The following is a 27,354-nucleotide window of genomic DNA, read 5'->3' as shown; positions in this document are numbered from 1 at the left end:
AGCCAGTACTTGCCAGATTTTCCTGCAGCTCCTTTAATGTTGCTGTAGGCCTCTTGGTAGCCTCCCGGACCAGTTTTCTTCTAGTCTTTTCATCAATTTTGGAGGGACGTCCAGTTCTTGGTAATGTCACTGTTGTGCCATATTTTCTCCACTTGATGGTGACTGTCTTCACTGTGTTCCATGGTATATCTAATGCCTTGGAACAATTCTTTTGTACCCTTCTCCTGACTGATACCTTTTAACAATGAGATCCCTCTGATGCTTTGGAAGCTCTCTGTGGACCATGGCTTTTGCTGTGGGATGCGACTAAGAAAATTTCAGGAAAGACCAACTAGAGCAGCTGAACTTTATTTGGGGTTAATCAGAGGCACTTTAAATGATGGCAGGTGTATGCTGACTCCTATTTAACATGATTTTGAATGTGATTGCTTAATTCTGAACACAGCTACATCCCCAGTTATAAGAGGGTGTGCACACTTTTGCAAACACATTATTTTAGTTTTTTTTTGTTTTCTTTCCTCCACCTAAAAGATTTCAGTTTGTTTTTCAATTGAGTGGTACAGTTTATAGGTCACATTAAAGGTGGAAAAAGTTCTGAAATGATTTTATCTTTGTCTCATTTTTTTACATCACAGAAACCTGACATTTTAACAGGGGTGTGTAGACTTTTTATATCCACTGTATATTGGAACCAACAGCAATGTAAAGAGGATGAGAGTGTGAGGACTTGGTAATGTGTCTACAGAGGCTGTCCACAATTTTCTATTTCATCTTTTACAATGGGAGCCATACTTTTTTCAGTGGGGACAGGGTGACAAACCACTGCCAGCCCCTCTGGTGGGGAAAGAGGATAGGATATGGTGAAATTCCACATGCCCAATCATTTTTCCCTTGACAGCTGCGGAAGAGTCAAGAGACATCCATACACATTTGCCAATATCACTAGGTTTGACTGATATTTACTGTATCTAACTACATGGGGGCATGGGCACCTTTATAATTTGGCCGATCTGATGGACAATGATGTTTAAAAATAGCAGTTAGTATTTTTGATTAAAAAAATATCGACTTCACCAGATGGAAATTTATTGGTGCTGTTGAAAAATGTTTTGGGTTGTGGGTAGTTTTGTTACAAGTTCCCATTTGGAGTAATGCAACCCTTCAGAAATCTTTCAAAAAATTTCAAGAAATGTTCTAATATTATCTACAGTATCAGCTGTGAATTTCCAGCACTACGTTAGTGCTCGAGTTGACCTCCTTAGAATATGACTCTGTAAGCGACTGTACAAACGAGAAGCAAAATATTAATACAAATAATAATATTAATAACAATAAATTCAAAAAAACAAAAATAGATACTCTTTCCATTATCAGTGCATCGTTTTATACAATTGAAAACATATAAAATTATTTCCCTTTTCCCCCGGCTCGTCGTTGGTTAATGATGATTTGTTTTGTCTGTTTTTAGGTTCTTTGACACAGTTCTCTGTTTATAGTCCTCTCCAGAACCAAAGTCCACTGAGTCATGATGGTTGGAAAACTCTTGAGGTAAAGGAAAATCTTCAGCGGAGGAATGTGATCGGCGTCCAAACACTTTGTCCTGTAGCTCTGCAATGTCGTTCCGGATGTCGGCCATCATTAGTAACAAGAAATCGAAGGAACCTGGGGGGCCCTGAGGATGCAATGAATTTTACATTGTTTAAAAAAACATATAGGTTGGCATAGGAGCTATATACACGAAACAGTAAGAGTTCATTTTTATCAAAACTATCGGGCATTTAAGGTGTAACCTGTGGATATGTTATAAATGTCCAGGTGATACAACCCCTTTAATATTTGGGGAATTACCCTGTTCTTACCCGTATATATAGAGTATACAGATAAAACTCGAAAAATTAGAATATTGTGCAAAGTTCATTTATTTCAATAATGCAACTTAAAAAGTGAAACTAACATATGAGACTCATTACATGCAAAGAGAGATATTTCAAGCCTTTATTTGTTATAATTTGGATGGTTATGGCTTATAGCTTATGAAACCCCAATGTCACGATCTTAGGTACCCTTTGCTCAGGGGGTATGGATTAATTAGCTGACTAGAGTGTGACACTTTAAGCCTAGAATATTGAACCTTTTCACAAAATTCATATTTTAAGCTGCATTAATGCAATTCATTTTAATTTGCATTACTGAACTAAATGGACTTTTGCACGATGTTCTAATTTTTCGAGTTTCACCTGTAGGTCCAAACACACTGAGGCAAATTACATAAAAAAATAAACAGTTTGAGAAATGTTCTGTTTTATCCAGAGCTTGTGATGAGCATGATATGAGGTTCAGCTATGGGGAGTGTAGACTTAGCAGTTGCACCTGGGCCCCACTGCTTGTGGGAGCTCAAAGAACTAGAGCTACAGAAGGTAGGCCGCCATCTTCTCCATTACAGGACTGGGGGAAGCTCGCAAAAATTCCAAACATCTTTACACTTACCGGAAGTCCTCTTGGTCCTGGAGCTCCTCGGTCACCCTGGAAAAGAAACGCATAGTATGATAAGGACCCAAATATAACAACATTTTTGTTTTTGGGAAAAAACAATACCAGTAAATATGATTTCCAAAGTTGCCCTAAATCGCAATAGTCAGATCTTTTTCTGGGTGATATCTAATATGACCACCAGTCCAGCTCAGAATGACCAACTGTATAGCCACATGGGACGGGAGAGGTGTGAGGACTCTGCAATTAATGTAGATGACAATCCCTATGACTGTTCTAATACAGTGCATACATGATGACTACCAGGAAAGGGGCAAATGCCTCTAAGTCCTGATATTTCACAACAACCACCCTGATTGGTCTTTTTCTACCATGTTAAGTAAAATTTTATTTTACCGGCCTCATCACAATTATTAGCAAATGTTAAATACCATAAATAATTGTCAGTCACTGACCTTCAATCCATCCTTCCCTGGTGCTCCCGGAGGACCCTGCAAATAAATAGGTTACTATAGAATAACTTCAGACAGACACACATACAGTAGATATGAGATAGATATAAGATAGATAGATAGATAGACAGTATGCACAGCACTTACCACGGGTCCTCTCCTCCCTTGTTTAATATGAGATATTTCTGGTGAAGGACCCATTGGTCCCATGAACCCTCGAGGACCTGGAGGACCTGGTGGTCCAGGTAGACCCTGCTGCCCGGCACTTCCTTTTGGACCAGGTAAACCTTTAAGAAAATAATAAAAATTGTTAATATTCTTATTAGACAATTATTGGTTAAATTAAGCTGTCTACAATGTACCTAGCCACTAACTCAATGGTTTGTAGAAAATATGTTTATTCTTGCAGCTCCCCCCTTACCTTGCACCTACTTATCTTCCTCACCATCTGTTTAGTACATGTGCAGCAACCCACAATGGAGGCGAGGGAGGCTAGGAGTGGTGGTTGTTGCCCTAGGGGTCGTAGTGCTCACAGTTCAAGGTGGCAGTCTTCCCTCTGCCACTCCCTGGGCCATGCATGGTGACGGACACACCCTTTCTTTTTTTGGGGCATACCCTGGACATTTGGGGCCTCCTGCCTGGTGTTTCGGGGTGCCCCTGTTTGGTGAATGGGTGCAAGGCAGGGGGCAATGACCAGGCCCAGTTTAGGAGAAACCGATAACAGTCTCTTTTCTGAGGATAATAGGTGTCACAGTACATATGGTAAGCAATAGGCACAGATCTGAGGTATATCACAAGCACTTAAGGTTAAAGGGGTTTTCTGAGACTTAAATACTTATGACCTATCCTCTGGAATGGTCATCAGTATCTGATCGGTGGGGGACTGACACCTGGGACCCCACCAATCAGCTGTTTGAAAAAGGCAGTGGCGCTCGCAGTAGTGAAAGGCCTTCTCACTGCTTTCCCTAGGCCTAGTGACTAACTATACATCAGTCACATGGCCTAAGAACAGCTCAGCCCTATAGAAGTGAATGGGGCTGAGCTGTGATACCAAACACAACCACTATACAATGTATGATGCTGTGCATGATAATCACGGAGAAGGCTGCGGTGATCACAGGAGCACCGCTGCCTTCTCACACAGCTGATCAGCGGGGGCCCAGGTGTCGGACCCCCAATGATCAGATACCGAAGACCTATCGAGAAGATAGGTCATCAGTGTTTAAATCTCTGAAAATCCTTTTTAGTCAGTCTCCCCAGGGTACGCACACACTCTTTCCAAGGCTGTACATGGAAAAGCAGGCAGTAAGATGGCTGACTCTGAGTCTCTCTATAAATAAACTTTATGGTCTCTCCAAATAACCACAGATGTGCAGCTCTCATTAACTCTTTCTGTAATTCCCAGGTTACGGGGTTGTCACGGCTGTGTCATGGTCTGGTGTAGTGGACCATGACACTTTTGCCGTGCATGCTTGTTGCTGGTGGCAACATGTTGTTTTGCATGTTTTGGCACTTCCCCTTTATGTTGTGTGTCCCTTCCCATCCTGGTGTGTTCGGGGTTAAGATTTGTCTTCCTTGGTGTGGAACTGGGTGTGGTCTCTAGGCTCTATTTATCCTTGTGTTTTGAGCCTGAGTTCTAGTTTTTTGTCTCCAGCATTGGTGTGTGTGTTCTGGGTTCCATCTGTCCAGTCTTAGGGCCATCCTAGTTGAATATCTATGTCACCCCCTTGTTTCTATGTTCTATCCCCTACAGTTACCTGTTGTGTTTGGTGTGGGTTTATTTTTTGGGTGTGTGGTGATGTCTTGTTTGGTGTTATGCCTGGCATGTTTGGTGTTATGCCTGGCATGGTTGCCTAGATATTCCATTGTCTGTCTATGCCTCCAGAAGGGGGTCTCTTTGGTTTCCCGGAGGAGTGAACCTATAGCTTAGGAGCAGCCTTCCCTGGAGCCAGCTTGCATCCGGTGTTCGCAGGAGGTTCCAGGTTGTTTGGTTGTCGTTTTTCCATCTTTGCTGCGGCAGGTAAGTCTTTGTTGTTCTGGTGTGTTGTTGTTTTACCTAGTGCTTACCTGCCGTTCAGTTGCAGCTCTATCTATCTCTTCCCTTCTGTTACTAGGCCACTGGAGAGTCCGGTTCGTCTGTGTCCTTACGGAACCGATTCTCTCCTATTCCTGACCCCTATGCAAGGGACCGTTAGGGTCAGCAGTAGCTAGGTTCCAGTGTGTGAGCCATCCCACCTTTAGGGGGCGCTCATACGGTCAGGAGATCAGGGTAAGGATTAGGGCAACTGTAGGAGGTGACCTGCGCCTTTTCCGTGTGTCCAGACTTAGTATTGGCTCTCTTAATACAGTGGGGAGTTCCCCCACTCCCCACCGTGACAGGGGTGCAGATTTTAGATCCAGATAGCCAGTCCGTCTCAAAGTGTGGTGGATGCCGAAGCAATATACTTTTTCCACAGCAGTAAAGCCTTTTTGCCATTAACGAGTGGTACCTTATTGTCTTTATACAGACTTAGCCTTGATGGTTCTAAACCTTCTATGAAGGCCTCTTCTTGTTCTCTAAGGGGTAGTATTTTAGTTGAGTTATATTCTGGCTGCTTTTCAGTTTTAGGAATGGTGTTTTCCTGGATGAGGCATCTCCTTGGGCCTACTCAGCAGGATCTCCTACATACACGTCTTGCCTCTAGCTCTGCCTAACTAAGACCTCTCTGTCACCAGTGGGTGGGGGCCATCCCATCACCATAGCAACCTAGCTAAAACTGCCAAAGTTGACTACTTCTTGCCCATACAGAACCATTTGTGATACATAAAAAAATAAGTTCTTCTGCATTAAATCACACAGTTTAACTTGGCCGCTGGGCCATCAGCTGGGTCACTGCACATGGAATATTGTATACAAAAGACTGACTCTACAGATTATTCAGGTAGTCTGCTTTACGTCACTTCCATCAAGATAAGGAGGAACACAGAGAGGGAAGAAACATTGTTATATGCAATATGTGAAATGAGCGGGATGTTTGGAGTAGATGTCAGGGGTTGTCCACCCTCAATTATCATGTTTTTTACTTTGTTCAAAATTCTGTGTTGATTAATTTTTTAATACATAATGGTCAGTGTTCAAATCCCCTTCATAAGTATATAGTTAAAGGGGTTGTCCAAGATAATTCAAAATCTCAGATTACCCCTTGAATGGTCTAAAATAAATAAAAAATACTCACCTCTTTCTTTAGTTACGTTCTTTGAGCTGTGAGTCCAGTAGTCCGGCCGCTGCTTGCAAATATAAGGCACGTCATCACTATAGCCAATCACTGTCCTCAGTGGTCTACTGCTAAGGACAGTGATCGGCTGCAGCGGTCATGTGCTGTATAGCGGCACGTCACTGCTGCAGTTGGTAAACAGAGTATGGCCATGCAGAAGTAGGTGCCACAGGTAGGCATGGCCTTGCCGTATGTGGCCAGGGGGTTGTGCCCTTATTGCAATATATATATATATATATATATATATATATAATTTTGTGGATGTTGCTAATTCAAAGACTTTCAGTACTGGTTATGGAGTAAGTTACTTGGCCGGCTTACTATTTTGCTAGGGTAAACCTGCTTATACCACTGCCTTACACATGACTCGCCCCTGGTTGTACTTTCATTTCCTGTATAGTAAAGCTATGCACACATAGGATAGAATTTACTAATAAACACACTGAAATCTCAATGTCTTTATGGTCTTACCTGGAGGTCCTTGCGCTCCCGGTAACCCAGGGGGTCCCTGAACATACATGGTGGAAGCCAACACTTTATCAGCTGTGATATGTTTGCTGGATTCAGAAATGCTATTCGGCAATAATGCCAGCTAAAGGAAAAGAGAAATCATTACACAATTACCAATTCATCCAGTGAAGTCCATTAAAGAGGAACTGTTCTCTCTCCTCAGAAGCATGCATTCCCCATGTGAAAACAATTCTGGAGCATCTATTCTTATGGCTCTATGCTGTGACATTCCTGTATTATTTCTATAAGTTATGACTGAATTGCTAGCAGTCTGCAGTAAGGGTACAGAGGGCTGTTACCAGCTGGGGGTGTGTCACTGCATGGTCTAACTCTATCCAATCAGTGCTGCTGGTGTCAGATTGTGCAGGGACACACCCTCAAGTGGTTACCTCCCCTCTGTACCCTTACTGCAGACTGCTAGCAATTAATTCATAACTTCTAGTAGAAATAATACAGGAACGGCACAACATAGAGCCATAAGAATAGATGCTCCAGAATTGTTATTACATGGCGAATGCGTATAGCTATAAAAACATGTCAGGAGAGGCGACAGGTCTTCTTTAAAGAGGACCTTTCATCGGTCCAAACATTGTGAACTAAGTGTCATGATCTGTACAGCGGCGCCCAGGGATTTTACTGCACTTACTATTATTCCCTGGGCGCCTTCTCCGTTCTCCTGCTATGCCCTCCGGTATGTTCGGTCACTTAGTTATAGTAGGAGGAGACTGCCATTGTTCTCCTGGGCGTCTCCTTCTCCCAGGCTGTAGCGCTGGCCAATCGCAGCGCAGAGCTCACAGCCTGGGAGGTTTTCTTCTCCAAGGCTGTGAGCTCTGCGCTGCGATTGGTCAGCGCTACAGCCTAGGAGAAGAAGACGCCCAGGAGAACAAGGGCAGTCTCCTCCTACTATAACCAAGTGACCAAACATACCAGATGCCATAGCAGGAGAACGGATAGGCGCCCAGGGATAATAGTAAGTGCAGTGAGATCCCTGGGGGCCGCTCTACAGATCATGAAACTTAGTTCACAATGTTTGCACCGATGAAAGGTCCTCTTTAAGGTGATATTCACCTGAGAATATTACATGTTTCATAAATAATAAAAAGTCTCCAGTGTCACTCCCTGAAGTCAGGGCCTACTTATTGGATTCTGTGATGTAATCTATGAAATTTTTTGGTTCAAGAACTCATATTCACCACAGCTGCCGTAAAGTGCACAGCCTGCAGCGCTGGCAGTATATACGCTAGGGGATACGCACTGCAAAATTATGGGCACGCTGAGGGGAGAAAACATATCAAAGAAGGCACTAGCATCAGCCATGTTTTATTACTGGATTCTAGGGCACTGATGTGTAGGGCGAGGTGCTTACAGAGTGAAGGTTGCAGTGCCTGTCCTACTGATGCCTCTGCTGTGTCTGTCCCCATACCCGCCATCACCATCATTATCATGGTCCTTCCCAGACCACACACAATGTAATAGGGGTCTAGGGTCTGTAAAAACAGAAGGAGGGTCTGATCTGGGATCTGTAAATTTAAGAGAGTAGTATCTGGGGTCTGTAATTTCGTAATTCATTTTTTTAATTTTTAATACACCCTACCTCAGGTTGGAATGCATTAGACTACAGACTATAATACAGGAGTATTGCAGTGAATAGTGGATGTGATAAAAAATATCATGGGTTCAAGTCCCATTAGGGGGCCAATTAAAGTTTTTAAAAGTATTAGAAAATGAAAATATCAAAAAATCTAAAGAAAGCCTTTTATCGCTTTTGTTTTTTGGTCACCCTGCCTCCACAAAAATATCTAATAAAAAATGATCAAAAGGTCCCAAATATCCCAAAATGGAATAAATAAAAACTACAGCTCACCACGCAAAAAAATGAGTCCTCATACAGCTCTGTGTAACAATGGTATGGATAGCAAAACATGGAGACAAAGCAATCTCTTTTTTAAGAGTGTTTTAATTATTTTCGAAATAGTACAACATGCCAAAAGGCATATATATTTGGTATCTCCATAACCACACTGACCCGCAAAATAAAGATAAAGTGTGATTATTACCGCACTGTGAACAATGTAAAAATGAAAGCCTACAAAAATTGGCAGAATTGCATCGTCTTTTTTAACATTACGTTTTTACAAATCCCCTGATGTACCCCAAAATGGTGCCATTAAAAATACAATTGCTTCTCATAAAACAAGCCCTCATGTCGATAAAAAAAAAAAAGTCATGGCTTTTGAAAAAACAAAAACTCCACCAAGTACCAAACTAGGCTGCGTCCTAGGGGTTAACAGCTAAAAATATGCTTTGCCTCAATACCGTGTTTTCATATAGTGTGTTCCGCTGGCATTAAAGCTTACATACCAGTTCTCCTTTACTACCTATACCATATGTACTATGTTAATGAAGAAAAGCTAGCGGGGTTTCTCAGGATTTGGTATTCTTACTTACAGTAGATCTAATTGACTCTTTGATGTACAGAAAACATGCAGACAATGTAATGACTGTGTACAGCTTTAACAAGCTCTGAAATATCCTAAAGTAGCTGCCATCAAAACTACTCAGAGCTCTGGTGATATCTCAGCCTCTTAGAGGCAGAAGTGTTCTTGAAAAGGAATACAACAATTTTGTTAGTATTTGCAGGTTTAATGACTAATAACTAAAATGTTATAAGCCACGATTCTAGTAATGGGGTGCAATAGCTATTAAACCTACACCGTACATTTTCTTTTTCTTGAAGAGTTTACATAATTAAGATATGAGTATTTTATAATTCTATAAATACTATTTTACACAAAGATGTACCTACCATACTACTGTCCCCATGTACAAGAATATAACTACTATAATACTGTCCCCATGTACAAGAATATAACTACTATAATACTGCCTCCTATGTGCAAGAATATAACTACTATAATACTTCTCCTATGTACAAGAATATAACTACTATAATACTGCCTCCTATGTGCAAGAATATAACTACTATAATACTTCTCCTATGTACAATAATATAACTACTATAATACTGCCTCCTATGTACAAGAATAACACTGCTATAATACTGCCTCCTATGTACAAGAATATAACTACTATAATACTGCCTCCTATGTACAAGAATATAACTACTATAATACTGCCTCCTATGTACAAGAATATAACTACTATATACTGCCTCCTATGTACAAGATATAACTACTATAATACTTCTCCTATGTACAAGAATATAACTACTATAATACTGCTCCTATGTACAAGAATATAACTACTATAATACTTCTCCTATGTACAAGAATATAACTACTATAATACTGCCTCCTATGTACAAGAATAACACTGCTATAATACTGCCTCCTATGTACAAGAATATAACTACTATAATACTGCCTCCTATGTACAAGAATATAACTACTATAATACTGCCTCCTATGTACAAGAATATAACTACTATAATACTGCCTCCTATGTACAAAAATATAACTACTATAATACTGCTCCTATGTACAAGAATATAACTACTATAATGTCGCGGACCCTGTCGAAGTTTGGACTCCCAGATCAGTTTGTTAACGCCATTTTCACTTTATATTCGGCCCCCTCTGCCATGGTCAAAGTCAATGGAGCACTATCCCCGCCATTTCGCATCACCAATGGAACGAGGCAAGGATGTCCCCTCTCTCCTGCATTATTCGTATTAGTGATGGAGACCCTTTTATGTACAATTAGAGCGGACCCGGGTATCAAAGGCCTTCAGGTGGGCCCCTATACCCATGTTACTGCAGCATTTGCGGATGACCTTTTAGTCATGACCTCCAATCCTAGAGAGGCCTTGCCCAAATTGCTGAATATATTTGAGGATTTTGGATTCGTATCTAATTTTAAAATAAATTATGGGAAATCCATGGCGCTCAACATTTCCTGTCCCCAAACTGTGGTCAACAATCTTAAGCGCAGCACCCCGTTTACCTGGGCCTCCAGAGACATTACGTTTTTGGGGACACATATCTCGGCTACTGTCCAGGATCTAGCCTCCCTCAACTATGTGCCGCTCCTGCAAACTGTCCGCAACCATCTGCAAAATCTGAAACTTCCATTTGTTTCCTGGGTCGGAAGGAAAAATTACCTTAAAACCTTTATCCTCCCCAAATTTTTATATTTGTTGCAATCCCTCCCTATTTGGCTTCCTAACTCATATTTCGCAGAGGTCCGCCGAGTGTTCACACGCTTCCTCTGGAATGGCAAATCGCCCCGTATTGCCTATTCTGTCCTCACAAGGAATAGGAGGTTTGGAGGCTTTGGGATGCCAGATGTAAAGTCATATTATACTGCTGTTCAACTGTGTAGATGTGTGGCTACTCTATCCCGCCAATCTAGCTCCCTTTGCTCACGTCTTGAGTCTGTACTGCTCACCAACCAAGACCAGCTTACTTTATGGGGTGTTAAGCCCTTCTCAGCCAATCACTACGCATCCTCTCCGGTATGGAAGGGAATGCTGGTAGAGTGGTCCAAAATGGTTCAATCTCATCTATTTAGCTTCCCGAATCCCTGTATGCCTCTTAAATTATTGCAAAGCTACATTCACCCTTCTGTGTCAAACCCCTCTGGGATCTGGTCTAGGCTCGCTGACTTGTCCCTGCGGGATGTCCTTCTCCCAGACGGTAGTTTACACTGGGGTTCCATAATGGACCGCCCTGAGGTTAAAGCTGCACCATTTTTCCATTTGGCAAATTTCAAAAGGGATATTGCGTTATGTACTGGGTCCTTTGCTGGTAGTAGTTCCCCTTCCTGGCTCGAGAGGAAAGTCTTAACTATTAAACCCCCCCTTAGACCACTGTCCCAGATGTATAAGGAAATGCTCTCCTCCTTACCCCCGGAGCTCCGATATGTGACCTCCTGGGAGCGGGAGCTATCTCTGACTCTTACAGAACCGGAGAGAGCCTTTGTCTTAGCCCACTCACACGGCTTCAACCGTTGTGTGAGGATTCAGGAGAATTCCTTTAAGCTCCTCAGCAGGTGGTACAAAACGCCTGAATTCTTACATAAGTTGAACCCAGAAGTTCCTGAACAGTGCTGGAGGTGTGGTATAGAAACTGGCTCCTTGTCACACATCTGGTGGCAATGCCATAAGATCCAATCGTATTGGAAACTGGTAGAGTCACTGATAAATCATATCTGCAAAACCAGGATTGTCCTGGACGCTAAGCTCGTCCTGTTATGGTGCCCTAATAGTACCCTCACTCCCGCCAAGAACAATCTCCCGACGATGCTGATCACAGCAGCTAAGTTACTTATACCCTTTCTATGGAAAGATGACTCCCCTCCGACTCTCCCTATGTGGACCGATAAGGTGGACCAGATATACCGCTTTGAGGAGCTGGCGCATTGGGAAACCAACACACGTCCCCGCTTCTTAAAATTGTGGTCCCCGTGGAGAGCGTATAGGAATTTTACATGACAGAGCAGGTTTCTTCCCTTCCCTGTTCTCCCTACCCCCCTCTCCTCCCTAAATGTTCCTTCCCATGTTCCCCCTCCCCCTCTTGCTGTATATCTCTGACTGATGGCTATAATCGCTTGTTGTGTCTACATGTGACTTGTATGATGGATATTTATTCTTGTGCCTTAATGTCACTGTACTGATGTCATGTGTGGGCATATGGCCTTGATTTTACTTTAATAAAAAGAAATATGGTTAAGAATATAACTACTATAATACTGCTCCTATGTACAAGAATATAACTACTATAATACTGCCTCCTATGTACAAGAATATAACTACTATAATACTACCTCCTATGTACAAGAATATAACTACTATAATACTGCCTCCTATGTACAAGAATATAACTACTATAATACTGCCTCCTATGTACAAGAATATAACTACTATAATACTGCCTCCTATGTACAAGAATATAACTACTATAATACTGCCTCCTATGTACAAGAATATAACTACTATAATACTGCCTCCTATGTACAAGAATATAACTACTATAATACTGCCTCCTATGTGCAAGAATATAACTACTATAATACTGCCTTCGATGCACATGAATATAACTACTATAATACTGCTTTTATGTACAAAAATATCACTGATATAATGCTGCCCCTTAGGCACATAAATACAGTATGTGTATATACTTGTATATTTATAGACTAAGAGAAAGAAGATAAATGTGTCCATTCCTCAGTTCCGTGCTTGCTCCACATCATGAAATAAAACGATCCCCTAATACGCAGCTCAAATGTTTCATATCAGTATATATGATTGTGTGGCCTCCGCTGGGTGCGGGGTGTATGGGCCGATCATATACCTTCTGTTTCAGCTGTAAGACGGTCTGTTTTATTTGGTTAAATTCCTTACAAGTATCCGAGCAAATTCCTGGTTTTAGCACGTTGTTGGATTGTTCAAATTCTCCTGTAAGTAAAGTAACGTTTGTTAGACTGGAATACACTCATTGCCTTCTGTGAAGGTGCGAGCCCCCCTCGCTGACGGACCCCTCATATTATCACATTTGGTGTTTCTCATTTATTCTGCAGCATTAAACACTTGGTGAAATCATACTGGGAAATTTACTCGCTCTCAAAGAGATGAGATTTTTATAGTGGAGAACAGGACTGATTGTAGAAGACAGAAGCAAATAAACGCAACAGAATTTACAGTCACAGAAGCATACGTAATATAAAAACATGGCTGCTTTCTTCCCCTCACAGTTCCACCTTTGTCCATGGCTGTGTCTGCTACTGCAACAGAACACCATTTACTTGAATATTAGACACAACCCATGGGCAGGTGTGGCAGTGTTTTTGCAGAAAATTAGACATGTATTTTTGACTCTCCAAAATTCCCCTTTAAGTACAATATTTAAAGGGCTTTCCATTCTTCTGTAGATAAAGCTTCACTACTGTAAAATGAAGTTCTGCAACTTTCTACTATAATATAAAGGGGGGGGGGGGAATTTATCAACATTATTGGCCAGTGGTGTCAAAATAGCCAAGACAGATACCCATTGCTTGTTAAAAAGTCCAACTGTGGCTCATTGGCGCTATTGTGATAGACACCTTTGCAGTGATTTTTCTTTTATTGTCTATTTGCATCTTAAATGTAAAATTAAGAAACTTTAGGGGAGATTTATCAAAGTTTATCCCCTTCCCTGCTGCTGTCGCTACAATGAGAGAAGGGAGGGGGAGAGCAGACAGAGGTATCAGAAACAGGAGTAGAGTTTGACTATGTATAAAGGGGGACATTTATCAAACTGGTGTAAAGTAGAACTGGCTTAGTTTCCCATAGCAACCAATCAGATTCCATTTTTCATTTTCCAAAGGAGCTGTGAAAAATGAAAGGTGAACTTTGATTGTTTGCTATGGGCAACTAAGCCAGTTCTACTTTACACCAGTTTGATAAATTTACCCCTTTGTACATAGTCAAATTCTACTTCTGTTTCTGATGCCTCTGTCTGCTCTCCCCCTCCCTTCTCTCATTGTAGCGACAGCAGCAGGGAAGGTGATAATGTTGTACACATAACATATTTGGAGAGGTGGGAAGCATTCAAGGAGGACAGCTTGCACAAGCTGTCAACAGGAAGGAAAGCTCACACTAGACAGTTTTAAAGGGGAAGACAGCAGCATCCTGGACCCACAGATCTAGTTTATAATACTGGTATACAAGTCTGAAACAGGGAACTGGTTGCAAACTGAATGTTGTGGTCTAAAAATAAGTGAAGTAATGAAGATTGCAACCTTTCCAAGGTTGTGGCGATATCTGGTGCAGATTCTGTCACACGCCGGTCTTAATAAGTGTGCCCCTATGCTTTTGTGTCTTGAGCTGTAACCACTGCAAGTTGTGCCTGTACTGCGCAACCACTAAGTAAACTTCAGTTTAGCAAACCAAATTTGTGTGCATCTAGCTGCAAAATTCCTCAGTGGGGTAGTTGCCTACATTCCCCTGACTTGGACTTCTTACACAAGCAGTGCACAGTTTTCTGACACTTTCCTATGAAGAGACAGAAAATATTGAAATATGAGTCAAGCTTTGAATTAGAAAAATGGTCTGGAATATAGCAGAGCTGGAGAAGGAATGATTTTACACATAGCAGAGCCGGCGAGGGAATGATCTGGCACCTTACAAAGTTGGAAAAGAAGGGGTCTAGCACAGAGCAGCACTAGAGAAGGGGTGGTCTGGTGCATACAGGTGCTTAAGAAGGAGTGGTCTGGCACATAGCAGTGCTGGAGTAGAATGAGCTGGCACATACAAGTGCTTGGGAAGGAGTGGTCTGGCACATAGTAGTGCTGCAGTAGAATGAGCTGGCACATACAAGTGCTTGGGAAGGAGTGGTCTGGCACATAGTAGTGCTGCAGTAGAATGAGCTGGCACATACAAGTGCTTGGGAAGGAGTGGTCTGGCACATAATAGAGTTATAAAGGAATGATCTGGCACATAGTAGAGCTGGAGAAGGAGTAGTCGGGCACACGCAGGGCAAAAGGAGTGGTCTAGTACTTAAAAGTGCTTAGAAAAGAATGGACTCGCACAAATCTGAATTGGAGATGGGGTTACCAGGCACATAGCACAGCTGGAGAGAAGTGGTCTGACACATACAACTGCTTTTGAAGGTGTGGTTTCTCACACAGCAGAGCTGGAGTGTATTGAGTGGAATGAAGTAGCATATGAAGTGGATGAAGTTATCTTACTATAAGGAGCTAGAGAAGGAGTGGTCTGGTACATAATACAGCAGGATAAGGTGTTGTACATAGCACAACTGAAGAAAGAGTTATCTAATACATCGCAAAGCTAGAGAAGGAGTTGTGTGGTACATAGCACAGCTGGAGAAGGAGTTGTCTGGTACATAGCATAGCTGGAGAAGGAGTTGTGTGGTACATAGCACAGCTGGAGAAGGAGTTGTCTGGTACATGGCATAGCTGGAGAAGGAGTTGCCTGGTACATAACATAGCTGGAGAAGGTGTTGTCTGGTACATAGCACAGCTGGAGAAGGTGTTGTCTGGTACATAGCACAGCTGGATAAGGTGTTGTCTGGTACATAGCACAGCTGGAGAAGGAGTTGTCTGGTACATAGCAAAGCTAGAGAAGGAGTTGTGCGGTACATAGCATAGCTGGAGAAGGAGTTGTGTGGTACATAGCATAGCTGGAGAAGGAGTTGTGTGGTACATAGCATAGCTGGAGAAGGAGTTGTCTGGTACATAGCATAGCTGGAGAAGGAGTTGTCTGGTACATAGCATAGCTGGAGAAGGAGTTGTCTGGTACATAGCACAGCTGGAGAAGGTGTTGTCTGGTACATAGCACAGCTGGAGAAGGAGTTGTCTAATACATAGCAAAGCTAGAGAAGGAGTTGTGTGGTACATAGCATAGCTGGAGAAGGAGTTGTCTGGTACATAGCATAGCTGGAGAAGGAGTTGTCTGGTACATAGCATAGCTGGAGAAGGAGTTGTCTGGTACATAACACAGCTGGAGAAGGTGTTGTCTGGTACATAGCACAGCTGGAGAAGGAGTTGTCTGGTACATAGCACAGCTGGAGAAGGAGTTGTCTGGTACATAGCATAGCTGGAAAAGGCGTTGTCTGGTACATAGCACAGCTGGAGAAGGTGTTGTTTGGTACATAGCACAGCTGGAGAAGGAGTTGTTTGGTACACAGCACAGCTGGAGAAGGAGTTGTCTGGTACATAGCATAGCTGGAAAAGGCGTTGTCTGGTACATAGCACAGCTGGAGAAGGTGTTGTTTGGTACATAGCACAGCTGGAGAAGGAGTTGTTTGGTACACAGCACAGCTAGAGAAGGAGTTGTCTGGTACACAGCACAGCTAGAGAAGGAGTTGTCTGGTACACAGCACAGCTAGAGAAGGAGTTGTCTGGTACACAGCACAGCTAGAGAAGGAGTTGTCTGGTACACAGCACAGCTAGAGAAGGAGTTGTCTGGTACACAGCACAGCTAGAGAGGGAGTTGTCTGGTACATAGCACAGCTAGAGAGGGAGTTGTCTGGTACATAGCACAGCTAGAGAAGTTGTCTGGTACATAGCACAGCTAGAGAAGGAGTGGTCTGAAACATAGCATAGCTAGAGAAGTTGTCTGGTACATAGCACAGCTAGAGAAGTTGTCTGGTACATAGCACAGCTAGAGAAGTTGTCTGGTACAAAGCACAGCTAGAGAAGTTGTCTGGTACAAAGCACAGCTGGAAAAGGAGTTGTCTGATACATAGCACAGCTGGAAAAGGAGTTGTCTGGTACATAGCACAGCTGGAGAAGGTGTTTTATGGTACATAGCATAGCTAGAGAAGGAGCTCTCTGGTACACAGAATAGCTGGATAAGGACTTGTCTGGCACACAGAAGAGTTGGTGAAAGAGTTTTCTACTCTGAACCACAGCACAGCTGGAGAATGAGTTGTCTGGAACATAGCACAGCTGGAGAATGAGTTGTCTGGAACATTCCACAGCTAGAGAATGAGTTGTCTAGAACATAGCGCAGCTGGAGAAGGCGTTGACTGGTACATAGAACAGCTGGTAAAGAAGTGGTCTACTCTGAACCATAGCAGAGCTGGAGAATAAGTTGTCTGGGACATAGCACAGCTGGAGAATGAGTTGTCTGGCAAATCTAAGTGGTTGGGAAGGAGTGGTCCTACACCAAGTAGAGCTAGAGAATGAATTGTCTGGCATGCAGCAGAGCTGTAGAAGGAGTGGTCTGGAACATAGTTCTGGAGAAGGAATGGTCTGGAGTATAGCACAACTGGAGAAGGAGTGGTCAGCCACATAAGTGCCTGGGAAGAAGTAGTCTAGCACGTTGCAAGACTGGACATAGAGTGCTCTGGCAAATAAGAGTTATGGGCAAGGTGGTCTGACATGCTAAAAAGTGCTGGATTTGAAGGAGTGAACTGGTGCATAGCAGAGCTGGAAAGGAAGTGGGTTGGGACATGGCTGAGCTGGGATCCTAAGAACGGCCTTCAAATCGGCTTGCTAATTCCCAAAAAATCTGACACTTAAATTAAACAACAAATACGTATTATTGGTATGTTTGACAGTGCCCACACTAAAATCAGAGAAATCATTACCAGGCACTGGGATATTCTCTGCGCGGACCCTGACCTTCAGGAAGTCATTGGTCCCTACCCTCAGATAACATACAAAAAAGGACGTAGCCTGAGGGATAGATTGGTCAATAGCCATTTTCAGCTCCCCAGCACAGTCAGGCAATTGGCTATCAATGTTCCAATGTGGCAACTGTGTGGCATGTGGTCAAGTTGGAGCTATAAGGAAATTTAAAAGCTCACACACAAATACTGAATATGAAATTCATGACTTTATTCATTGCCAAACCAACGATGTGGTTTACCTGGCTCAATGCGACTGCCCCCTAGACTACATCGGCAAAACTAAGAGGGAACTAAGGAGCCAAATTAGGGATCATTACAGCAATATAGTAAATAAAAAGGATACATCTATAGCAAAGTACGTGAACCAAGTGCATAATGGAAACCCACTAAGCATCAGATTTATTGGAATTCAACCCATCCCACGGACGCAGCGTAGGGGAAGGGGAATTGGGACAACAGAATTTTGGGAGCAGAGTCCAGATAGATCTTCAAGATGAATACTGTGACTCCAAATGGGCTCAGTGAAAGGTTGTCCTTTAAACCATTCCTGTAATAAGCTTCCAAAGATCCCTGAAATCTTTTTTATCATCGGGTAGCTGGCCCCTTTAAATGAGCCTCATATACCTTAGAACTTATACCCTCTTTATAACATAGCCTACCTAATTGTCAGGGATATTAAAATTGCCCTTACAATTATGTGGCCGGTCTATTAATTTCGGATTTTAGACCTTATTATAGCCCTAACTAAAACCTGTAATAAAACTACAAGTCACCAATGCTGATGTTCTCCTCTGGCACATTTGGCCTAGGATTAGTATAGACAGTCAAGGTTTTCTATAAAACGCCAATGTCGGTGGGCTTGACACCATATTAGAGGCATACCGCAACTTTGGCGGCATGTCATGGTTTCAATATGATGAAACATTTAGGCAGAAGTTAGCGGTCCATCCTTCGTTAAAATGGGGTGTGAAAGATGTAGGTTTGTGGTTAAGTTTAATGCTGCCGCAGAAAACAGGGGGAGGGTTTAGGCAAGTGATAAATCCGTCTCAGAATGTTTTTAAAAAAGGTTTGTGTTTCGCATTCAATGAGTCGGCATGTAAATGGTTAAATACATGTAAATACAAACACGAGTGCTCGGTCTGTTTGGGTCCTCATCCTATGTTTCGTTGTTTTAACAGGATGTCAGGGCCCCAGCAGAGTGTTAGTACCCGTGAATTTAAAAAAAGCGGTGACGCCAGTGATTTTGGAAAACATGGTCCTATGGCTAGACATGTACCCAAATCAGGAGAAGGCGGAGTTAATTCGTAAGGGTTTCAAAAGCGGTTTCTTTGTTCCTAAATTTAGAGGTACTGGTTGTATGTGGATAAAAAATCTAAGTTCAGTTAATATGAATAAGGAGATAGTGCGGGCTAAGATTGAGAAGGAAGTGGTGGCAGGTAGGGTCGCAGGTCTATTTGTGCAGCCGCCATTTGAAGATTTTCGGATATCTCCTTTAGGTTTGATCCCTAAGAAAGCAGCCAGTGAATTCCGTTTAATTCATCATTTACCATTTCCAGAGAAGTATTCCTTAAATGATGAGTTAAACAGGGAATTATGTTCAGTTTCGTATAGTTCATTTGATGAGGCTGTTAGGTTGTTGAATGGATTTGGTAGCAAAAGCGGATATTAAATCAGCTTTTAGATTGTTACCAGTATGTCCAGAAGGATTTAATTCATTGGGGTTTCAATTTGAAGGGTGTTACTATTTTGATAAGTGTTTACCGATGGGTTTTTCGTTAGCTTGTTCATATTTTCAGTCTTTTTCCCCGTTTGTGCATTGGGTTACTATGTTTTCAGTTAGTGGTGCTGGTTTGCTTCATTATTTTGATGATTTTTTGTTTATAGGTAGTGCCGAATCGGATAATTGTTTGTTATTATTGAATCGTTTTATGGAAGTTTATAGGTGTTTCGGCATCCCTTTAGCAGAGGAGAAAACAGTTTTTCCTTGTAAAATAATTGAATTTTTGGGAATTACTATTGATACAGTGACAATGGAATTCAGATTACCGGTAGAGAAAGTCCCAAAAATGTTGGAGCTTATTAAGCGTATGTTAGCAGTCAAGAAAACTACGCTGCGGGAGTTGCAGAGTTTAGTAGGGGCGTTAAGTCTCCTTTTGCGCATATAAGGGTGAATAAAGCTTTGAAAGATGATTTAAGGATTTGGGAAGAATTTTTAATTCACTTTAATGGTGCCAGTATTTGGCAGAAAGAATTTGAGGAAGCAGAAGCGTTAGGCCTGGTTACAGATGCATCAGGTTCTTGGGGATACGGAGCTTATTTTAACGGTCAATGGTCAGCAGAACCTTGGCATGAGTCTTGGAAGAATAGAGTAGTCCTAAAGAATATGGTGTTATTGGAGCTATTTCCGTTAGTGGTGTCCTTGGTAATATGGGGTCATGTTTTAGCAAATAGGAGAGTTTTAGTATATACAGATAATAAAGGGGTATTGTTTGCGATTAACTGTCTGTCCTCAAATAATGAGCAAGTAGTGAAGTTACTCCATTTTATAGTACGTTGTTGTTTGAATAAGAATATATGGTTGAAAGCTAAATATATTCCTGGTAAGTTGAATGTAATAGCGGATGCCCTTTCTCGCGCACAGTGGGAGAAATTTTACGCATTGGTTCCGGAGGCAGAGAAGGAGGGGATTCCGTGTCCGGTTTACCTGTGGAGTCTAATTTGGCATCGATGTTTATGCAGATTCGGAACTCGCTGGCGCCTGACACATGGAAAGGGTATGAACAGGCTTGGAGGAAATGGTCAGTATTTTGTGAAAACAATAATATAAATGTTTTTGAGAGTAAGGTAGGTGTATTTTTGGAGTTTATTGGAAGTCTGGTTAAGTTAGGACTAGGAGCTGCAGCAGTAAAGAAGACGGTCGCGGGCGTATCTTTCTTTTTTAAATAAGCAGGTTTAGAGCCGATGAATAGCTTATTTGCAGTAAGGCAAGGTCTGAAGGGGCTAGCGAGACAGAATTTGAGTTTGGATCATCGTAGACCTGTCACAGTGGAGTTATTAATAAAGTTGGCTTCAGTATTAGAACAGTGTTGTTTTTCTTTATATGAGTTTAAATTGTTTAGGGCTGCGTTCGTGATGGCGTTTTTTGGAGCTATGAGAATTAGTGAGTTTGTGTCAAAAAACCTTCATTCTTGTTCTACATTGTTATGTTCCGATTTTCAATTAGTGTCTGATTGTGTTATGGTGTCTATTAGAAAGTCGAAAACGGACCAGTTAGGAAAAGGGATAGTAGTGTGTTTGAATAAGTTTGTTGACTCCCCAATTTGTCCAGTGTTAGCTGTTAAAGAATTTTTAGAAATAAGGCCGTTAGTACCGGATTCATTTTTGATACATTGTAATAGTGGGGCGCTTTCTAAGTTTCAATTTAATGCTGTTTTTAAAAAATGTTTATCGTTAGTAGGTCTAGATGGGGAGCATTATTCATCCCATTCTTTTCGGATTGGCGCGGCAACTGAAGCGTCTAGAATGGGTTTGGATAACGCTTTAATTAAAAGAATCGGAAGATGGGATTCTGATCGTTATAAATCGTATATCAGGCCTAATTTGGTGTTATTGTAATTAAAATTTCTTGCAGGTTCCGAACAGATCAATGTTTGGATTTTCGGTCATTCCTTTATTTTTTGGGCAGAGAAGAGGGCTTTGAATCGTAACTATGGTCAGCAATTGTTTTTTGACATACCGTCAGTTTATATTTATTGGTTAGGTTTTAGAGGGTTAAAGTAGAATCAAATTATTCTGATTATTAAAGGCGAGTTATACGCTCGGCCTCCTCCTCAGGTTATTATTTTTCATGCAGGAGGTAACGATTTAGGTGAGAAGAAAACTGTTGAGTTATTAGCCAAGATGAAGAGGGATTTAGCGTATATTAGGGAATTATTACCTGAGGTTGTAATGTTTTTTTCGGAAATTATTCCGCGGTTCGTGTGGAATAATCTGCAGCTGCGTTTTATGGAAAAAATCCGGAAGAGAATAAATAGAGGCTTGGAGAAATTTTTGCCAGTTTTAAAAGGTTGGTCATTTAGGCATTTTGAATTAGATGGGTCAATAAGGGGATTGTATCGTGATGATTTGGTCCATCTATCAGACATTGGACTAGATATTTTCAATTTGGGTTTACATACAATTATTGAAGAAGCCGTGGTTTTGTTGGGGGGGGGGGGGGGGCCAAGAACGGCTAATGCCGTACTTGGCGGGTGGGGGGGTTGGTCGCTCAGCCTTACTGGGTGGACTCTGGATGAGTAGTGCACTAATGGACTCGATTTAATATTGGAAAAGTTTAATGGCTTAATAATTTATGGTATTTTATTATTTACGGTTACCCACCTTCCCCCCCCCCCCAGTTAATAAAGACCGCGGCCATTTTTTATCCACAATGGTAGTCGTGTATTATTTATTATAAGGTAAATTGTCGAATATGGCACCATGAAAGGGGCTGTGCCGATATAGGCATTTGCCCCTCATGGTGGCAATTGAGACTTATATATAGTAGGTTGTCTTGTTGGATTTGTCTCTCTCCCCCTATTCCCCTGCTTTCCCTCCTTTCCCGCCATTATTCTCCACAGGTGAATCAAAGGTCAGCCGGCAACCAAAGGTGATTGGCCAGGAATGGTTGCTGATCGGTTGCTGGGCAAAGGGCTAATTTTAGCTGAAGTTATGGATTGGCCGAGTCAAGTTTCAGCGGGAAAAGAAGGTGTATTTATTGAGGACACTCACCTGTGGGAGCTCTGTCAGCGGCTGGGGAAAAGAAGGGGAAGGATCGTGTCCCGCCCTCCCTCCCAATGTTTTTTAGTCGCGGTCTTTGAAAAGGGGGGAGTGTAAAAGGGTGGGGGGGGTGTTAGTCGCTCAGCCTTACTGGGTGGACTCTGGATGAGTAGTGCACTAATGGACTCGATTTAATATTGGAAAAGTTTAATGGCTTAATAATTTATGGTATTTTATTATTTATGGTTACCCATCTTCCCCCCCAGTTAATAAAGACCGCGGCCATTTTTTATCCACAATGGTAGTCGTGTATTATTTATTATATTATAAGGTAAATTGTCGAATATGGCACCATGTGATTTACTTACCTTTTTCTATAAACACATTTTATTTTAAGTAATTATATTAAAGGTAAAGTTTTACTATACAAATGACATGGCTGAGCTGGCGACAGAGTGGTCCAGCACAATAAGCGGGGCTACCTTCCTATTGTACGCTAAGTTTTACATATCCAGAAATGAAACATAATAACAAAACATAACCAAAGGAAACATGACAAAAGTTTACCAAATACAGTAAAGAGCAAGCTTTGAGTGTATAGGCTTTTGACACCTACTTCAGGTGAAGTACTGCCTCTCGCCACTTGGTGGTGCTCCTCTCAATGCTCTAATCCAGGCATGCTCAACCTGCGGCTCTCCAGCTGTTGCAAAACTACAACTCCCAGCATGCCCAAACAGCTTACAGCTATCAGCCTACAGCAGGGCATGGTGGGAGTTGTAGTTTTACAACAGCTGGAGAGCCGCAGGTTGAGCATCCCTGCGGTCTAATCATACCATGCATCTTTTTACAGCTGGAACTGCAGAAAGTGCCCTTATCTGCAAATATGGCTTATGTGTAACGCATATTAGTCTGGAATTAAAGGGACGAATATTGAACTTATTTACTTGATGGATGTTGTAATGCAGATCTTCCTGGCTGCGGAGTGCCAATGTGTTTGCAATTTAAATTTGTAACAATAATTATTATTGGTTTAACCCACTTCTATGTATCACAGGTAATAAATTTAAAAAATATGAAAAGCATAAAACATTTTCTCGAAAACTCCAAGAGCAGCGGGGGAAAGCGACGTTTGATCTACGCTAGAAAACGCAAGCCATTAAATACTTGGGCAGATATTCATCTTCATTTCTAAAGCAGTTCCAGACAAAGTAAATGAGATTAGCATTGCTTTTTCTGAAGATATGTGAAATTCGAAATGTTCCAGACCTGACCTGAAGAACGCTGCAGATAGGTGACCCCTGCTCTGTGTATTGTCAAGGGAGATGCGCTATCTTTCATTAAACTTTCTTCCAGCTTTTATTTAGCACTGCTTGGCTGCATTTATCTAACCTTTTAAATTATTATAATGGTCTTGACGATTTTTTTTTCCTCGTAAACGAACAAAATGCTGACCTCTTGTTTTGCTGAGAGAATGTAGCGTGATGGATGTTATGACTAATGCAATACTAATGGCTAACACTCCATGTATTAAAATAAAGGTAGATTCACACATGGCAGAGTTGAGAAATCCATGTGCTTGCTGCAAAAACAATTCCGTTCACGTGAGCGTAATTGATTTTCAGCTGCAGAAATTTATGCAACAAATCTGTCACATAGGATAAATGATTAAATTCTGTCTGCCTGCAGACACCACTAGGGGGAGCTCAATGCATTTGGATATATAAAGCTAGTATTGAACACAATGGGAGTTGTAGAAATCTGCATACAGCTCCCTCTAGTGGTAGCTCCATACAAACACTATGATGAAGGAAAGTAGAGTAAGCAGGTCACTGCCAAACTCCCTCTCCTACGGGCTTCAATGCAGTCCCGTAAACTTCAGAGACACAAAAAAAAGTTGAAATGTACATGATTTGGGCTGTTTTTTCAAATATACTTGCTAAGGGTCAATTTTTCCTTTGTTTCTTTTTTCCACTACAGACACTTGGAAATATTAGCAAAGTGTCTGTTACCTCCACTAGGGGGCAAACTATAAAAAGTTTTTATTCAGGTCAATAGGATCTCTATGATGCTGTAGACAGCTTGCCCTCTTGTGGCGACAGCAGGAAGTGCAGTTTTATACCAGTACATAGCTGTCCATGGGTTGTGTCTAGTATTGCAGCTCAGTTTCACTGAATGGAGCAGAGCTGCAATATAACACACAACTTGCAGACAGATGTGGCGCTATTTAAGAATCTTGAACTACCTCCTTAAGAGGCTGAGCATTGGATCCTCATCATGGATAATATGATGCAAATGCTGCAAATCATTTCTACTTTTGGTTTCTGCACTTTACATGTTTTTTTTCTGGTTTGAATTTTTCAGCTTGTTTCTTTCTGTAGTCTTACCTTGATTTCCCCTGGTGCAGGTTTTACCATCCTCTTCCAAGAAATAACCTTCATGACACTCGCACTTGTAACTTCCCACACTGTTGATGCAGATCTGAGAACAGGTCGTCTGATTCTTCAGTGTACACTCATCGATATCTGTAAAATTACAAAACATGCAATCACTGGAAGAACAGCTTTACCAAAAGACTAGAGAAAGGGAGTGATCCAGCTTTCCTATATTCTTTAGCTTTATGTCCACTTTTATAAATATTTTTACTGCCCACATGCATAAATGAAAAATAAAGCAATTTTGCCATGATTTAATTTGATGTGCCTACAGCTATTAAGCAGATCTCCATGGTAACAGACTACAAATAAACCAAGTGTAGTCTGAACTTGCAGTCATGAAGTCCCCTACTTCTTCCTAACCTACTTAATGCATACTGGCCAAAGGTCGCTATTTTGGTGGGACAATCTTCTGCACCGCACTGCATAATAGCAGGGGTTTTAGGCAAACCCCATCCAATGGTTGGGCTGTTCCCAACAATGACATGAATTTGGGGATCTAAATGTTTCCACAAATGCAAATGTAAACGCCCCAGAGGTGCATTTCCACTTTTCCACTTTTTACTCCCCCCCCCCCCCACACACACTATCATCAGGTCCTGCACATTTTGCATTTGTATTCCTGATTTTGTAACTGTTAACATGTAATGTGCCTGGTTCACCAGCAGGTGGCAGCAAACTTGGCAGAGCTGTTTTGTCTGGAATGAAGCCTTTCTTTCCATTCTAGTCCTCTCTAGAGAGGGAGGAGTTTTAGTTAGTGAAAGTTAGTTGAGAGTTCCCCCCCTTTAAGGGGAAGGAAGCAGGCCCTCGTCCCTGCTGGACTGGTGCTGCTAAAGCCAGCAGAGCGGATGGTGCTCTATAGCCCAAGCTATAAGCCTCAGGAGCCAGGAGTAAAAGTTCCCTGAATATAGATAAAGATAAAGAGAGAGAGAGAGTCAGACTACAGAAAGCCAAGTACAGAAGAAAGGAAAAGTTCCTATTTAATCCTGTCAGCAGAGCCAGAGAGCAATTGATGTAGCAGAGCCGAGTGTGTTTGCCTGCCAGAATTAATCCCATAGACTGCCAAAGCCATCAGAGGAAGATTGTCCTCTGATGGAAGTTTATGCAAGTAAAGCTGTAGTTCAACGTTATACCAAGTCTGGACTCAATTTATTTCATCATCCCCTTCACCAACTACCCCTTTTCTGCAGCGGACGACCGCACCTGGGGTTCCAGTGTATCCAGGTAGGAGCACCGTGACAAGTGCAACACCTTTAAGGGACATTAGGCCACCCTACACCACTCTGGCATTCCTACCATGGGTACCATCCACATCACTAAAAGGGGACTCTGTCCCTACAACAAACCAAGTAACAACCCTTTCACCATCTTAAAGGGGATCCCTAGCAGCTGTCGGTAGCCCGCCGCACAAATGTGTGTTAACTAGAATTAACAACCAGCTAGAAATGACCATGACTGCAGAATTAGAGTTTGTAGTCTGTTACCATAGAGATAGATAACTCTACAGACCAAAAAATTACAACAGGAAACTTTAAATCTAGATCATTTGCAAAGTTGCCTTGTTTTTTTATTTTTATTTTAGAGACATCTGGATGAGTAAAAAAGGTGGATCAAGGAGGAATTAGCCCTTGAATGGCAAATCTGCCTAGTATTACTTTAATATGAGGGTAGAGGATATGTCACTGGACAATTAAGTATATGGGGTGATCACTCAACTTTCCTGGAAAGAGATATGGCTAATAAAAAACTGTGATAAGCCCCAATGAACCACAATGATGGCCATATTTGTTGTCAAACAGCTTTCCCAAAAAAGCAGATATAAACACACATGGCCAAACAGAATCGGCAGAAGAAGACTCCATGACCATTTTCACATATGAAGGCGAAATACTAGCAATAACCTGGAGCCTGGTCCACCCAAGCACAACGTCCCAGGATACATCTGAAGAACATGACTTTTATGGGAACACTTGGCGACTTCAAAGGAGGAACATATTCATTTTCCAAGACTTCCTCAAGCCCTAGACAATTGTCTTCTCAAAGTGCTCGTCATTTTTCACTAGTATGAAAGCGTCCAAGGACACATTCGCGATGACTTCAGAGACGGCAAAAACAAAGATTCCTCCCGAATCTTGGAGCAGGACATGAAATTTCCTGCTCCCCTTTCTCGAGAACTGATGAGGCTTCTACATCTTTACGTCCTACCTACGTGTGATGCTGATGAAAATGTCTCCTCCGAGATCTCTGAGCAGTCCTCGCCTGAACTGAATAATTGGATCATCTGTCAGACCGCAATGTAGTCATTGGACTATATGGGCATGAAGAATAGGAGTGCACTCTCCATTGAGCTTGCTTCGGCCTT

The 27,354-nt window shown here is 41.9% G+C and overlaps 1 protein-coding gene across 1 annotated transcript in view; it reads right to left on the bottom strand.

Annotated features, from left to right (window-relative positions):
- Window positions 1-1,431: 1,431 nt before the first annotated feature.
- LOC122937328 (collagen and calcium-binding EGF domain-containing protein 1-like) overlaps window positions 1,432-27,354 on the bottom strand; it is a 289,937-nt gene continuing 264,014 nt past the window's right edge. Inside the window, exons 5-11 of the mRNA XM_044292652.1 lie at window positions 24,945-25,082; window positions 13,021-13,124; window positions 6,668-6,788; window positions 3,090-3,229; window positions 2,946-2,981; window positions 2,488-2,523; window positions 1,432-1,672 (exon numbers count right to left, since the gene is read on the bottom strand). Of these exons, the coding sequence (XP_044148587.1) occupies window positions 1,439-1,672; window positions 2,488-2,523; window positions 2,946-2,981; window positions 3,090-3,229; window positions 6,668-6,788; window positions 13,021-13,124; window positions 24,945-25,082 (809 nt within the window). The 3' untranslated portion in view covers window positions 1,432-1,438. The remainder of the gene's footprint in view (window positions 1,673-2,487; window positions 2,524-2,945; window positions 2,982-3,089; window positions 3,230-6,667; window positions 6,789-13,020; window positions 13,125-24,944; window positions 25,083-27,354) is intronic.

This window comes from Bufo gargarizans, chromosome 1 (assembly GCF_014858855.1).
Source record: "Bufo gargarizans isolate SCDJY-AF-19 chromosome 1, ASM1485885v1, whole genome shotgun sequence".
In the NCBI taxonomy this organism is placed as follows: Eukaryota; Metazoa; Chordata; class Amphibia; order Anura; family Bufonidae; genus Bufo; species Bufo gargarizans.
The sequence above is the reverse complement of the archived record's forward strand: the minus strand, read 5'-3'. Positions and strand labels throughout refer to the sequence as shown.